The following is a 15,736-nucleotide window of genomic DNA, read 5'->3' as shown; positions in this document are numbered from 1 at the left end:
GGACACACAGACTAATCATGCAAGTGATGCTTGCTTAAACCCTACGCTCACGACTGACATTCTCAGTCTAAAGGTAGATAGGAAGGCCCATTAGGATGTGGAAGCAGCCTTACTCAGAGTAATGAATGGACAGTTGTTACTTTTCGGTATAATTGAGTCCTCTCTTCCCAACAAAGACAAATAAAAGCACTAAAATAAAGGTTCACCTGAATACATTTAAGCTTTTTAAAAGCTATGTTTTTTTAAACTGTATTCATAAAAGAAATTTCATTTACAAAGAGCCATATTAGACTTGCACAATTATCATTATAAATACTGTTATGTCCAGTTTAAAACTTCAGAATGTCAGCCTTGAACAGATTTAAGCAAATCTGGTTTCTTTCCTTCCTAACAAGTTAGTTAGAGTATTTAGGAGACATATGTTAAGGTGGTGAAGCCACACACGTGAATTCACATATGAAAATTAGAAACTTGGTAGTCAGGAAAACCTGCACACCATCATGCAAGGAAGGACTTACCCCTTCATTCAGCCAGGGCCTAGGCTGCCTGCTGAGTCAAAAAAAAACAGTGGTTTCAATCAAGTTTTTAAAACCAGATTATACCTAAATCTTAGGAGTTATATTGTCTGCCAAAAGATAGGGGGAAAAAAAAAAGACAAAAAGATGGCCCTATTAACAACTTCGTGGCGACAGTCCCAAAATACAATTCTGGGACCAAAAAGCCAAAATCAAAATACATGACATTCTCTTGGAGAAAGCTGACTTCCTGAAGAAATACTAAATGACTTGCTTGAACAGTCAGAGACAAAGGCAAGCTTCCTTCAATAAGCTTCAAGGCTATTAGCTGCACAGACTTCTTACAACTAAGGAGTGCTTCTCAGAATCCAAAGGCTTTTGTTATTAAGGTAACTACAAAAAGGGCTGGGAAGCAACCCAGTTGGTAGAGTGTTTCCCTAGCATATGCAAGACCCTGCGTTCAGCTCCCAGCACTATAAAACCAACCAATTGGATGGAAATTGAGAAAAAGTGAAGGGAAAGGGGGAGGATAATAATAGATCCTTTATGTGGAAAGGACTTGTGGTTCCCAGACTCACTCTACATTAAATGGTTTTAAAGCAGATTTCCAACATCGTTATTAACGTGTGTCCTGGACAAGAACACTAATTTAGAAACTTCAATAAAATTATCAGTACAGAATCCAAGACCATTGTTATAGCAAATAGCCTAAATTTCTGGTTGTGCTTCTGATATTTATCACACAATAAAAATAAAAAGTTAACTCTGATGCAATGGGGGAAGTATAGATCACTGTTCTTGGACTTTTCTGGAATAATACTCCAGAATGTGTGAGAAAGCAAAGACTTTTTTTTTTTTTTTTTTGGTTTTTCGAGACAGGGTTTCTCTGTGTAGCTTTGCGCCTTTCCTGGAGCTCACTTGGTAGCCCAGGCTGGCCTTGAACTCACAGAGATCCTCCTGGCTCTGCCTCCCGAGTGCTGGGATTAAAGGCGTGCGTCACCAACGCCCGGTGCAAAGACATTCTTAAAGAAACTGAAGAAAATAATGGATTTACAGTACAAACCATCAGGAGTCTTATTTTATACTAGTTACGTACTGTTGCTATCAGTGACTCTCTTGCTAGGCAAGCACTCTACCACTGAGCTAAATCCCCAACGCCGAAATTTTTCTTTTTAATTAGGTGTTTGTCTCTGCATGTGGGTATGTCCACGTGAATGCAGGGCATGGGGCCAGAGGCATCAGATTCCCTGGAGGTGGAGCTATAGAGGCTTGTGAGGTGCCTGAAGTGGGTGCTGGGAACCAAACTCACCGGAAGAACAGCAAGTGTTCTTAACTGCTGACCCATCTCTCCAGCCCCCTGAACAGGAGTTTATGTTAACTGAGTGTTGAAAGATTTAGCTTGAATGTTAACTTGCATAAAGCTCAGGAGTATGTAGAAAGTCAGAAAAATGGGTATTCCTTGATGTAACTTCCTTGAGGTCAATGTCCATAAGAAGATGGGACTTTTTAGTGATGCCAATTTTTGAGAATTATCCACACTCCCAATTGCTCTATATATTGCTTATATGTATGACTATCCAGAAGTGGTGACTACACAGGTCTGATGAAGGCCTTACAATCGTCAAGAAGGGAAATGCCTCTATTCTGCCAGAGAGCAGTGCTGATCCAAACATGCACGCTCAAGGCAACTGTGTTCTCTAAGCTTGTAAAACCCTTGAACATGAAGTGAATACTGAAGCAAGACAAAAAGTAGCTTTATACTGGCTGTCAGTGAAAATTATAGCTGAACTTTTACTAAAGAATGCTTATGTATCAGCAATTGATAAACAGAACAGCCTCATAAGGCAGTTATGAATCAATCAACAAATTAATCAAGATGTCTTTGGACTAACTGCAATAGATCATGCTGGTGACTTGTCAATGTCAAATCAATGTGAATGGGAAGAATATTCCCATAGTCTCAAAGCCAATTCAGCATAATAGTGTCTAGAAAAGATGTGATGGGAGTGAAACTGTCTGCTTTTAGGTTGGAAGGAATGACAAATGTAATAAATTACGAGTGCAGAGGACCTGTAGCTCAGCGGCACTGACGCTGCTGACCATGCTAAAGATAGAGTAACTCTACAAGGATGGGGAACCAACAACCAGCAGTTTATTCAAAGTTCTGCCTTGAATATAAAAAAGAAAAGAGGGAAAAACAATCAACAACAAAAACCCAGCTCTTCCAGAGACTCTCAGAGTACAGAGGTTTGGGAAGTCCAAGTGAAGGGGGCTCATGGTTTAAATGAAACAGACCAGGGAAAAGAAGGCTACAAAGGAAACCAATGTACAGACAAGTACTAAGTCAGAAAAGAGAGAAATGCCATGAAAGCCCAATGACCTGAACATCTGACCTAGTGCCTGAGGACTGTGCTAATGTCCCCTAAAGGCCCTGCATACGGCCAATTTATATGAAAGACAAACTAGACACCATGAACTACTTACAAAGGAAACTGAACAAGTAGAAAATGAAATTAGTGTGCTAAAGAGCCATCAAGCTCAACATGGTGGGACATGCCTTTAATTCCAGGCAGAGGCAGGTAGATCTCATAAGTTCCAGGCCAGCCTGGTCTACATAGAGCACTCCAGGTCAGCCAAACTACATAAAGACTTTGTCTTAAAAAAACAAACTAACAAATAACAACAACAACAACAACAACAAAACAAAGGTAAAATAAAACCAGCAAGATTACAGGTTAGATTATATGAAGAGAAAGGGAAAATTTCTGCAATTTGAGATTTGCATTAAAACAAAAACACAACAGAGAAATAATGTTTCTTTGATGATAGGATTCACAAAGAACTTGTACAATGCTCCACCGAAATCAGGATTACTCACAAAAGCTTAAGGCTGAGCACTCCAAGACTAAAGTCCTGTACAAGAGAGTTCAGAAACTAAGAACAAATCAGATCCAGATTCCTAAAGAAGAATGGGAAACCAGACATTCCAAGTTATCTACAGATGCATGAAAAAGTTCAATGTGCTGAGCAGGGACTTATTATTACAATTAGTGCAAAAGCAATATGATACCTACACAAGGCTCAAAAGACATTGTAAAGAGAAGAGCTAATCCTCCAATATCATACACAAAAATATGGGCTAAAATCAGCAAACGAAGAATATGCAGACACTAGGAGAGAATGGGACTCAGTGATATACCTAATGCAACTGAGAATTATAGATCTTGAATATGTGAGCTCTAAAATAACTCAGGAAAATGCTAATAAATACAAACAATTAGAGGAATGTGAATGTACAGTATCATTGTCACAGAAACTCAACAAAAAACAGAAAATCTGTAACAGAAAGGGTAGAAGTAGCTGTTGTTGAAACAATTCTTGGTCCTTGGAAGCTTATCCCTCAGGATCTATATATGGTCAAAGCCTAGTCTACCTAGTGAGTTCTAGGCCAGCCAAGACTACATAACGAGACCTTGTCTCAAAAAATTAAAAAGACTACTTTAGGGAGAGTAATAAAAATATGTACAGATTAAAAACCTTTTCTGAAAGATGATAGTCATCGAACTGGTTATATAACACTTTGATAATTTCCTATTAAATGTGTTATGGGAAAACCTTAAAATTTTAAAAGCCAAAACTATGCACTCAGATTTGGTATTTTAGGCTCTAAGTTCCAATAAAAGTCTAGAGCAATCCAGGAAAATATGACAATCAAGGGCCAGAAATAACATGGCTTCTGTTAGCAGTACTTTCTAAACTGTTACTTCCTTGCCAATTTGAAAGCTTGTCTGGTGGAAAGAACTGGTGAAGAGCCTATATAATATTCAATGGAATAAAAAATGAACTGAAGGCATCGAGTGTTGATTGTCATGGGCATGATGCATCCTCATCAACACAGTCACAACTCTTCAAAGTGTTTCAAAATGTTTGTTCACTTGCTTTCTCAGTTACACTGAACATTTTTTCTTAGAGAAACAAACTTCACCTGTGTAACTTCCTCTCTAGTCAATCAGCTAAATATTAATACCTTCCCAATTCTCAGCTCAGAATGATGGCTTCAAGTCTATAAACAGCTGTGGAAGAAACAAAACAAACCAGATGATGTGCCAATCACAAACTTTTCATCAGTCACCCTTTCCAAAGAACAAAAACACATACAACAAAATATCAGTGCCAACATTCTGAGATCAATCTTGCTGAAACATTGTGCTTTTCCCTTCAGATCCAGTCTCACTATTGCACATGCCTCCTGCAGATGAGAGCTTAATGCATAAACTGTTATCACTGAAAACAAACAATCCACACAAAATGTAAAGGAATATCAAAGTAAATGTGCAAATTACACTGGTGCTTAAAGCCCCAAATGGAAGTCCCTAAAACAAAGGAGTTACAGTTGTTGGCAGAAAAAAGGCCAAGTAACTAGACCTGCTTTCTTCCCACTTCTCTTTAATAAGATCTTATTTGCTAGCACACAAACTAAAAGACAAGACTGCAAGCTAACAAAAATTACCACACTAAACTGAGTTTCCTGTTTGTTTTTTAATTAACTTCCTTTATATAGGGTAATAAGTCCAAGTAGAAAATAAGTTATTGACATACTTTTCCAAGTAACAGTCCAAGCATTTCCAGCCTCATGGAACAGGGAGAACAGTTCCCAGCTGTACGTGTTGGCGAGCTTAGCATTCAATCTGGGAACTTGGCACTCTCCGCATGTTCAGGGCGTGCCGGTGTATCTCCTGCATCTGTCTGATGCGGTCCTTCTGCCACATTAAGTTTTGAGGCATAGGGTATCTCTGTGTGCCATGCAAGTACCGGTAGGGGATCCTGACGTGACAAGCGGTGGCCCTACAACGGGGCTGAGGCATGGGAGGAAGGAGCATCCACCTCTTTCTCTCAGCACAGTATCGGTAGGCCTCCTTCCGATACTGTTTGTCAATATCATCGCTGTTTTTCCAGCCTCCAATAATGAAGACATCATCTTTGTAATAGCAAATGGCTGCTCCTTCGATGCTTAGGACTTCTGGAGGCAAGCTTTCAAGGATCTCATCAGATACCTGACCGGCAATTTTTCTTACTGCCTCTTCGTTTTCTAAAGAATAACTCTTGGGACAGCATGATGCTGTCTGATAAAAGTTTGAATTGACCACAGACATCTGGAAAAAACAGTAATTGTCAATAAGTGGTAAGGATTCCACATCTTTCCACTGTCGAGTCTCTGTATCATAGCAAGTAATTACGGCCTTCAATCCATCCTCAGTGTCCCGGTCCACAGGAGTGCGGGCAGCAATGTACACAAACCGGTCTTCAATGGCTAGTGCTTTGACATCTCGAAGAATCTTTGGTGCTGATTCTAAGTTGTGCCATTTATCAAGCTCAGGATTGTAAACAGTCACATCTTTAAAGCCAGGGCTAAAATTGCCATGTCCTCCAATGCTATACAGCTTCCCTTTGACTTCTGTTAGCCCAAAAGAATGCTTTCTTGTCATCAGACTACAAACGTGTTCCCATGTATTCAAATTTGGGTTGTACCTTTCCACAGTTTTAGCAAACCCTGGTTCCATGGAGCCAGCAACATACACATAAGATTCTGTTACTGCAACGGCATGTCCATCAAGGTGATTATGAATGTGGGGCAGATTTACCCATCTGTCCTCATCAACAAAATATCCCACACATTCACTTAAATAGTCTCCTCCTTCTGACACACCTCCAATAACCATGATTACGTCCATGTTTTGTCCATAGCGAGGTAAGAGTGAGACATGGGAAGCGGGATGCTGGAGTGTGCCAGACTGTATGTTCTCTGCTCTGAGTGCATGCCTCTCCACCGCATCAGCCACCAGCTTGACGCAAACTTCATTATTGGCCACCAGCCGCTCTGGTTTGACATGCCGTGTAAGGTAGGTGGGTTTCATCTGGGACAACCTGAGCAATTTAAAAAGTTCTTCAAAGTATCTCTCTCTCTCTTCAGCATTTCTCTGAACCCACTTCAAAACCGTTTCAAAAAGAACCTCTTCAGAATCCACGGTAATTTCCAAGTCCGAAAGCCAGTCTCGAATGAGATGGAAAGGTAAAGTATAAAATTCTTCATCCTGAATGACTTTATAGAAATTTCTCCGGATCATATCCGCAGCTTTCAGAGCAAGCTGGCTTAGTGTGTACATGTGGGCTAAGCTATGAATGGCCACACAATTTGAGAGATGAAGTTTTTTCTTCAGAAATTCTCCACAAAATTCTTTTAAACGAATTAATAAGAATCTAGAATCAAGAAAAAGAAAAGATTAATTTTAGAATGTACTTATTTTATATGGTTGCATTGTAGGTGTGCCCAAATTATACAAATTGAAATGGTTAGGGTTAATCTCATAAGCACAGTATCTGAAACAGCTCCCCCGCTGCCCCAATAAGCAAGTATTATGCTGAGAAGTCTATTTTTCAGGAGGAAGGGTTTGAGATAGGTCTCATTATGCAGATGGCTCAGTGGGTAAAGGCACTTGCCAGAGCAAGCCTAGAGACCCCACGTTCAATCCCTAGAATCCACATAAAGATGAAAGGAGAAAATGTCACAAAGTTGTCCTCTTACTTCCAGGTGTGCACCCACATATCATAGACACATACATTTTAAAAAAATACATTTACATGCCTATAATCCTAAGACTCAGGAGACCAAGACAGGAGAATCACAAGGTCAAGGCCTGCCTGGAAAACTTGGTGAGACCCTGTTTCAAAATCTAAGAAAATGAAAACAAGAGGCTGGAGAGATGGCTTAGTGGTTATTTTATTATTTATGTATTTATTTATTTGTTGTTTGTCTGTTCTTGGAACTCGCTTTGTAGACCAGGCTGGCCTCAAACTCACAGAGATCTTCCTGCCTCTGCCTCCTGAGTGCTGGGAGTAAAGGTGTGTGCCACCACTGCTGAGCCTTTATTTTATTTTTTAAGATAAGGTCTCACCATATAACTCTGGCTGGCCTGCAACACAGAGATCTTCCTTGCTCTGTCTCCTGAGTGCTGGGATTAAAAACATGTGCCACTATGCCTGGATTCTATTGTCTATGTATGGGTATTTTGGTATTTTGCCTGTATGTATGTCTATGTATGACATACATGGCTGTTACCCCTGGAAGTCAGAGATGGCACCTACAGACTTGAGTTTGGTTCCCAGCACCCATACTCAGTAGCTCACAACTGTCTAACTCCAGCTGCAAGGGGTCCAATGCCCTCTTCTGGCCTTCTGGCCTTCTTGGGCACTGCACTCACATGCACATACTGTCACACAGATATACACACATACAATAAGGACAAATGCCAGTCCAAATGCATTTCTGATATTTTTTCTAATCCCTTTGCAGTCACATATTCATTCCATCATTTCCTATTTTAGAGTTAACTGAATAGGCACTCTACCTTAAACCCAATCCTTTTAATTTTTTTTGTTTGCTAGTTTTGGACCTCTTATTTATTTATTTTGGCTTTATTTTATTTTATTTTATTTTTTTTTGAGATTGGATGTCAAATAGCCCAGGCTGGTCTCCAACACACTATGTAGCTAAGGATGATCCTTCTGCTTCCACCACCTATGTGCCAGGATCACAGACATGCACTATCACTCCCAGCTTTGGGTTTTTTTTAAACTGAGAAAGGTCTTGGTGAAGGGCTTTATCCAGTATGACCACAGAGCCTAAACTAGAGGCAGGCAGGAACTATAACTTCCTAGAGGCTCAGCTTGGCCAGATATCAGAAAGAACAGCAGCCTAGGCTGAGTCAGAGGTTTTCATCTCTTTGGGCAACCACAGAGAGTGGACTAAGGGCTTTGCCCAAAGTGGTTATCACTAAAGCAAAGAAGACAAGACAAACTCAAATATCTGAAGCCTGGAAATAAAACAAACACATAACAAAAAAATCATGTGTAGGACAGACTAGCTAAAAAAGAAAAAAACAGAAAAGTGGCTTATAGAACACTGCCCACACACCTAAATTAAGTTAAAGCAAAACACAACAGTGTTGGCCCAAATCATAAATCTACTAACACTGAGCCCAAGAGTGGTCAATCTGAGACCATGATTATAAAAGAGAAAGACCCTTTAACTGAGAAGAACCTTAAACAATCTAAGAATGATGTCATCATAACAGGCCCATTTCTATTTAATAATGGTTTATTACGGTTACTTACTGTGTTTAATAACTAATTATAAATACAGATGAATTAAAACAAGTTCTCTTAACCCTCTTGAAGAAACATTCCCACCTTAGAGATAACACAAAGACAAGGCCTTCACTCACTACTCTACCTTGTCTTTGTGTTATCTCTAAGGTGGGAATTCTAGAGGACCCCGAACAAGTCTGGGTGCCAGGACCACTTGATTCCCAGGCTGCCTCGAGCTCCTATGTTTAACAGGTAATTCTGAGGCATAGTCCCTTAAGACAGACTTTGGGAAACATTACTCTATGAAAACAATAGCTATTATACACTAGGCATTGTTATGTAAGGAACACTGTGCAGACACATCTATTTACATTTATTTATTATAGTACTAGGGATTCAACTCAGGTTGAATGGTAGGCAGGTGCTCTACTATACAACTCCCCCCTCCTGCCTTCTTTTTTTGAAGCAAGATCTAATCTGTGATCCTTCTGCCTCAGCCTCCTGAGTAGCTGAGATTATAGTGCTGAGCCTAGAGACTCTATTCATTCAATTATTTCTAATCCAAGTGCCATACAGGGCTGGATCACAGTTTATGTAGGCACAGAGAAAAATGATCCTGCCTCAGAGCTCATTAAATTAAGCTCAATCATTACAGAGCACTTAGAATAGTGCCGGTTCAAGATGGAGAAAAGTTAGAGGTTTTGTTTTGTTTTTTGTATTTTTGAGACAGGGTATCTATATAGCCCTGGCTGACCCTGAAATCAGAGACAACATATCTCTGACTCCCTAGTGCAAAGACTGAAGGCATGCACCACCAGGCCAGCAAGAGTTAGAGTTTTAAGTCACAGACAGACACAAACACAGCTTGACAATAGCTCTCTTCAGTTTCATTTAACAAACTTCCTTCCCAGGACCTGTACACATTCTACACCTATCCTGAGGACCCAGTCTTGTACTTTGAGGAGAGAAGCAATCAGGTGGGCAGAGGCTTTATCTTTCTACCAACTAATTTGCCTGTAGTTATACCCTTTATTTTCTTTTCTGCTTTGGCCTACGGTTTTTGTTTTGAGACAGGGTCTCTATGAAGTCTTGAAGTCAAGATCATCTGCTGTTGCCTCCTGAGTGCTGGGATTAAAGGCATGATCCACCACAGCCAGTATACAATCCTTACTATTTTTTGGAAAGGGTCTCTCTCACTAAATAATCCAGACTGGCCTAGATCTCCTGCCTCAGCCTCCCAAGTGCTGGAATTACATATGCACCCCACTCAATCTCAAATTTTAGTATGGATTATGGCCTTTCTTGATTTCAAAACCTTCTCCCGTGTCCATTTGCCTGCTCTTACAATATAAGTTTCTCCTCTTCCACAGAATCATTTTCTTCAGCACACAAACATATTCATTCCATCATTTCCTATTTTAGAGTTAACTGAATAGGCACTCTACCTTAAACCCAATCCTTTTAATTTTTTTGTTTGCTAGTTTTGTTTTTCCAGATAGAGTTTCTCTGTGTAACAGTCCTGGCTGTCCAGAGATCCATCTGCCTCTGCCTCCCAAGGTGTACTGTTATAGCCCACTAGGTTTCCTAGCGCCTGTACCCAGCAGGACTGCATAAGAGGTTGATTGGGCCACAGGCCTGGATACCAGGTGACTGTAACTAGCAAGGAAGAGGTCTTTTACTCCACCCCTTGGCATTGTTATAAATAGACCTGTGGAATAAAGTTTTGGGCCCGTTTGGACAAGGATCCAGGCCCGCCTGAGTCTATCTTGTGTTTTCTCTCCTCTCTATTTCTAACTAAGTTTCTTATCCCTCATTCCTCAAGAGTTCCTGGGGTAAATAAGTGTGGGGGCTGGTCCCCCACAGTGTACGCCACCACCACCCAGCTAAATAAATATATTTTTAAAATAGGGATATTTCCAAACATTGAAATTGACATAAATTTTTATACTGGAACAAGAGCCAGGCATAGTGGACTCCTATAACCCCAACTCTTGGGAGACTGAGCTAGGAGAAGCATGAGTTCTAGGCCTGCCTGTGTTACATAGGGAAATCCTATCTCAAAAACAAAAGGGGAGCTGGGTGTGGTGATGCAGGCTTTTAATCCTACCATTTAGGAGGCAGAGGCAGGTGGATCTCTATGAGTCAGAGACAAGCCTGGTCTACAAGGCGAGTCCCAGGACAGCCAGAGCTGTTACACAGAATAACCCTGTCATGAACCCCCCCCCAAAACACACACACACACACACACACACACACACACACACACCAAAACCAAAATCAAAAAAGGAACACACTTTTTTAATTCCAGCACTTGGGAGGCAGTCAGTTGGATTTCTGAGATTTCAAGGACAGCCAGAACTACACAGGGAGACCCAGTCTAAGCCAAAAAAACAAAACAAAAAAAAAAAAAACCGAATGGGTAGGCATTAGATAGATGGAGGGTAGAGATATATGCAGATTGGGGAAACTATCATATAAATTATAATTGAGTTACTTAAGAGTACATATAAAAATGAATAAGGAGAAAGAGGACAAGCAGGGGATTCTCTACAGTATTGAAGAATCCAATAGAGTGAACTGAACTGATACCATAGAAACCTAAAAAGAGAGTGGAGTCTAGCTATCAAATGATTGACCACTGGGGGTTGGTGATGACACTGAGTTAAGTATTAAAAGTATTAAAAATAAATCAATAATAAAAAATAAAACAAATATTTATTTTATGTGTATGAGTGTTTTGCTGAATGTATGTATATGTCTACTGCCAACATCAGAAGAAGTTGGACCCTCAAACTGAAATTACAGATGGTTGTGAACCACCACATGGGTTCTGGGAATTGACCACAGGTCCTGTGGAAGAGCAGACATTGTTTTTTTTTTTTTTTTTTTGTTGTTGTTGTTTTTTTTTTTTTTTTTTTGATTTTTCAAGACAGGGTTTCCTTGGCTGGCCTGGAACTCACAGAGATTTGCCTGCCTCTGCCTCCCAAGTTCTTGGATTAAAGGAGTGCACACCACCTACCTGGCTTGCAGCCATTGCTCTTATGGCTGAGCCGGCTCTGCAGCCCCTGGAAATATTCCTATTTGTGACATTGTTTCCACTTGTGATTTCCTTCAGAACTTGCCTGGTGACCCAGTGTTCTTCAATCTAACAGCTTACCCAGACATCTTGACCAGGCCTATGACTGACCTCCCCTCAGATCTGCTCTTCTTTATATTTCCTTGATTGATCTCCATCTTTGTTCTAAAATAATTGTTTTTGTTTTTCCGAGAAAAGGTTTCTCTGTGTACTCTTGGCTGTGTAAATTTTTTAAAAAAGATTTGTGTGTATGAGTGTTTTACCTACATGTTTATCTGTGTGTCATGGTGCCTGATGTCTTGATCGCCAGAAGATACAAGATCCAGTGGAACAGGAGTTACAGATGGTTGTGAACCACCACGTGGACATTGGGAACCAAACCAAGCCAGGTCTTCTGCAAGAGCAACAACTGCTCTTAGCCACTGGGCTGTCTCTCCAGCCCCTCGACCTTTATTTTTCCAGACGAGTTCTTGCACTGAACCTCATCCACTGAGCCAGACTGGCTGGCCACTGAACTTCAGGGATCGGCCCATCTCTCCCTCCCCATCAAGGCTTGGGTTACTGGAATGCACTGCCATGCCCAGCTTTTAAAGAACTGAAGCCAAATCCTCATGCTTACAGTGCAGGCATTTTATCCATGGCTGGGCCATCTCTGCAACCTCTACTTTCCACATCTTTTTTGAGGAGTGAGGAGGTGGAACAAGATCTCATTATAAATCCCTGGCTGGTCTGGATAGACAACCAGGCTGGACTAAAACTCTGCTTGCCTCTGCTTTCCAAGAGCGTTCGGATTAAATTCCCAGCATTTTTCCACACTGTAATAATAATCAGATCTTTCCAATTACTAGGGTCAAAAAATTCTTTTTCCTTACTCCCATATCAAGTCCACTGGCAATTCATCTCCTCTACTTCAAAAACCAGATGTCCTGCAGAGATGGCTCAGCAGTTAGAAGCACTGGCTGCTCCTCAGGTTCAGTTCCCAGCACCCACATGCTCTTTCTAGCCTCTTTAGGCACCAAGCACTAACATTATTTTATGGGTGAACCACAAATAAAATAAATCTTAAAGCATACACACAGATGTCACCCCTTCTCATTTCAATCCAAGCCTCTACCACTGCTGCAGTGACTTAAGCTAGTCTTTGCTACAGCCCTTGCTGCATTCTCCCCATTATCCTATCCTTTTTTCAATACAGAATTTATCAAATAAAACAGCATCATTCCCACTGACCTCTAATTTTAAAAAGTTCAGCTCTGTCGGGGCAGTGGTGGTGCACTTTTAATCCCAGCACTTGGGTGGCAGAGGCAGGTGGACTGCTATGATTGAGGCCAGTCTGGTCTACAGAGCTAGTTCTAGGACAGACAAGAAACCCTGTCTCAAAAAACAAATGTAAGTTCAGCTCCTTTCACAGGCCCATAAGGCTGTAGTTGTCAACCTGTGGGTCACAACCTCTTGGGTCGAACAACCTTTTCATAGGGGCCACATATCAGATAAACTGCATATTGGATATCTACATTACAATTCATAACACTAGCAAAATTACAGTTGTGAAATAGCAACGAAAATAACTTTATGGTTGAGGCCACAACAACAGGAGGAAGTGTATTAAAGGGTTGCAGCACTAGGAAGGCTGAGAACCACTGACCTAAGGGCTCCATCCTCACCACTACTCTAATGTTTTTGATCCTTTCAACTGCCTCCCTCCATCTAGCTATATGACCCCGCTGTTCTCTATCTATCTGGGGGTTTTGCACTGTCAATCTCTACCTGAAGCACACTACCTTGCCGCCTACACCCCTTTATTATGTCTTCTAAACTTTCTCTATCCACCCAGTTTAAAAATAGCTCCTCTAAGTTGGCCATAGTAGTGCACTCCTTTAATCCCAGCACTCAGAGGCAGAGGCAGGCAGATCTCTGAGTTCGAGGGCATCCTGGTCTGCATAGTGAATTCCAGGACAGCCAGAGCTATATAGTGAGACCCTGTCTCAAAAAAAAAAAAAAAAAAAAAAAAAAAAGGTCCTCTCCATCACCCTCCATTAGGGCCTATAATGCACAGCTCCTTAAATTTTGCATCACAAACTTTAATAATCATTCAATAGGCTATATAGTCATTGTTAAACAACATGAGTTCGATAAGGAAAGGGATTTTCGTGTGTTTTGATCACATAAAAATCATTGTCTGGTGCATACCTCTGGTCAATAGGTATGTGTTAAAGGATTTGTTAATAGTACTACCATCCCTAAAAATGGCATCCACCTGCCTCCAAACCGACCTCTGGGGCATCTTTTCTGGCTCCCTACAATCCATTTTCCACAATAGCTGAGAAAATCTTTTGAAATATTTAAACCAGTCCGTCTCTCTACCCAGCTTCTCATCCATCACACTCAGTAAAATCCAAACCTTTTTCCAGTGCATCTCAATCACCATCCTCCCCTTCACCCAGCAGATCCAGACTCACTGGATTCTTTTAAAGACCTTTCTCAGCTGGGTGTGGTGGCGCACGGATGGATCTCTGTGAGTTCGAGGCCAGCTTGGTCTACAGAGTGAGTTCCATGCAGGACAGCCAGGGCTAACCAGAGAAACCTTGTCTCGAAAAACAAGCAACAAACAAGAAACAAACAAACAAACAAAAGACCAAAAACCAAAGACGGTCCTCTAAGCCAAGCTAGATCCTGACTGAGGGCCTTTGGAAGCCTGTAATGTGCACCCATTCCCTTTTGCACTGTCTATTTCTCTTGCGATTTCCCGAGGTCGGTTTAAACGTCACCTCCTCCGTCCCGCAGCTAGCCTTTCACCGTTTTTTCATGTCGTCATCACAGGAGTCACACACTACACACGGCCTTTCACCGCCTTTATCCCTACACCTGGGATCCGCGCTCCCGGATGCCAGGTGCACAAGCGAGCCTCTCAGAGGCCTCCTCGGGGCCAGGCGCGGTGGCTGTCCCGCCGCGGGCACAGTGAGGGGGGACCCGGCCCCGCAGACCCGGCCCCCCAACCCTCGCTCGGCCCTCATCGCCTACCTGTCTGCCAGTTCCAGCACCTCGTGGACGCTGCCGGTGCTCACTCGGATGCGCCCAGTGTACATGTACTCGATAACGGCTTCCACCGTGTCCGGTTCTGGTCCCGGCTCCGAGCTCCACTTGCGCATCTCCACCCGGCCCGAGCGCGACTCGGAGAACTGGCCCGATAGCAAGGGCGTGAAGTACTCGGTGGCGGCGGCCAGCACCGAGCGGTGGGCGCGGAACTCGCGCCCTCCGGCCCCACCGAAGCACAGGGTGATGTCGCAGAACAGGCCCTGACGCCGCTGCTCGTTCTGCCGCCAGGACAACTCGGAGCAGTGAGTGCTGCACTCGAAGTCCTCGGCCTCCGGGCCCGGATCGCCCCCGCTCGCCTCCATGGCGGAGATCCCGGGCCCGGGCCCGAAGTCCACCGTGCCACTGCCTCGGACCTCGGCGGCCAGGCCCGCGGAACTGGCGGCGGCAGTCTCCATGCTCTCCATCTCCAGCACCTGAAGAGATGCAGCCGCGGCCGCCGCCGCCGCCGCCGCTGCCACCGCCGCCGCCATCTTGACGCCGCCGCAGCGGCCCCCTCAGCTTCCGAACGGTGCGGCAACTCTAGAGCGACGCAGAGGCATTCTGGGATTAAATAGTGCGCGCGGGGCGGAGCCGCGCCTGCGCACTGCCGCCCCGCTCGAGCTGCCTAGTGAGGCCAGCGCAGGACTCGCGCTGCCCGAAGAAGAAGATGCGGTCCACCTGTTTCCTTCCCTTAGGGTGGCCGGCTGTGCGTGTTTTGTTGAATTTTCTACTTTAAATTGCTTCGGAGTGTATCGTCACCACCACACCCACACGCAAACATTTTGTTTGTTTTTGAACTCGCCCTGTGAACCAGGCTGGCCTGGAACTCACAGAGATCCAGCTGCCTCTGCCTCTGCCGCGGCTGGGATTAAAGACGTGTGCCAACATGCCCAATTTATACATATGTTGAAAAACGGCTTTGGCC

At 42.9% G+C, this 15,736-nt stretch overlaps 1 protein-coding gene across 1 annotated transcript; it reads right to left on the bottom strand.

The window, feature by feature from the left end:
- Window positions 1-5,035: 5,035 nt before the first annotated feature.
- Klhl11 (kelch like family member 11) lies at window positions 5,036-15,361 on the bottom strand. The gene is made up of 2 exons (XM_028862292.2): window positions 14,758-15,361; window positions 5,036-6,773 (listed from the first exon to the last, which is right to left on the bottom strand). Exons 1-2 carry the CDS (start codon window positions 15,300-15,302, stop codon window positions 5,192-5,194), a joined length of 2,127 nt encoding a protein of 708 aa, XP_028718125.1. The 5' UTR covers window positions 15,303-15,361; the 3' UTR covers window positions 5,036-5,191.
- Between the last annotated feature and the right edge of the window lie 375 nt (window positions 15,362-15,736).

Source organism: Peromyscus leucopus, chromosome 8b, assembly GCF_004664715.2.
Source record: "Peromyscus leucopus breed LL Stock chromosome 8b, UCI_PerLeu_2.1, whole genome shotgun sequence".
Lineage (NCBI taxonomy): Eukaryota > Metazoa > Chordata > Mammalia > Rodentia > Cricetidae > Peromyscus > Peromyscus leucopus.
Note: the sequence above shows the minus strand (reverse complement) of the source record. Positions and strands in the feature narration are given on the sequence as shown.

Excerpts from the sequence above, each read along its gene's own strand:
- Klhl11 (XM_028862292.2), bottom strand. The coding sequence starts at position 15,302 with ATGGCGGCGGCGGTGGCAGCGGCGGCGGCGGCGGCGGCCGCGGCTGCA. Across the intron at positions 6,774-14,757 it reads GTGCTGGAACTGGCAGACAG|ATTCTTATTAATTCGTTTAA; the intron begins GTAGGCGATGAG and ends TCTTGATTCTAG.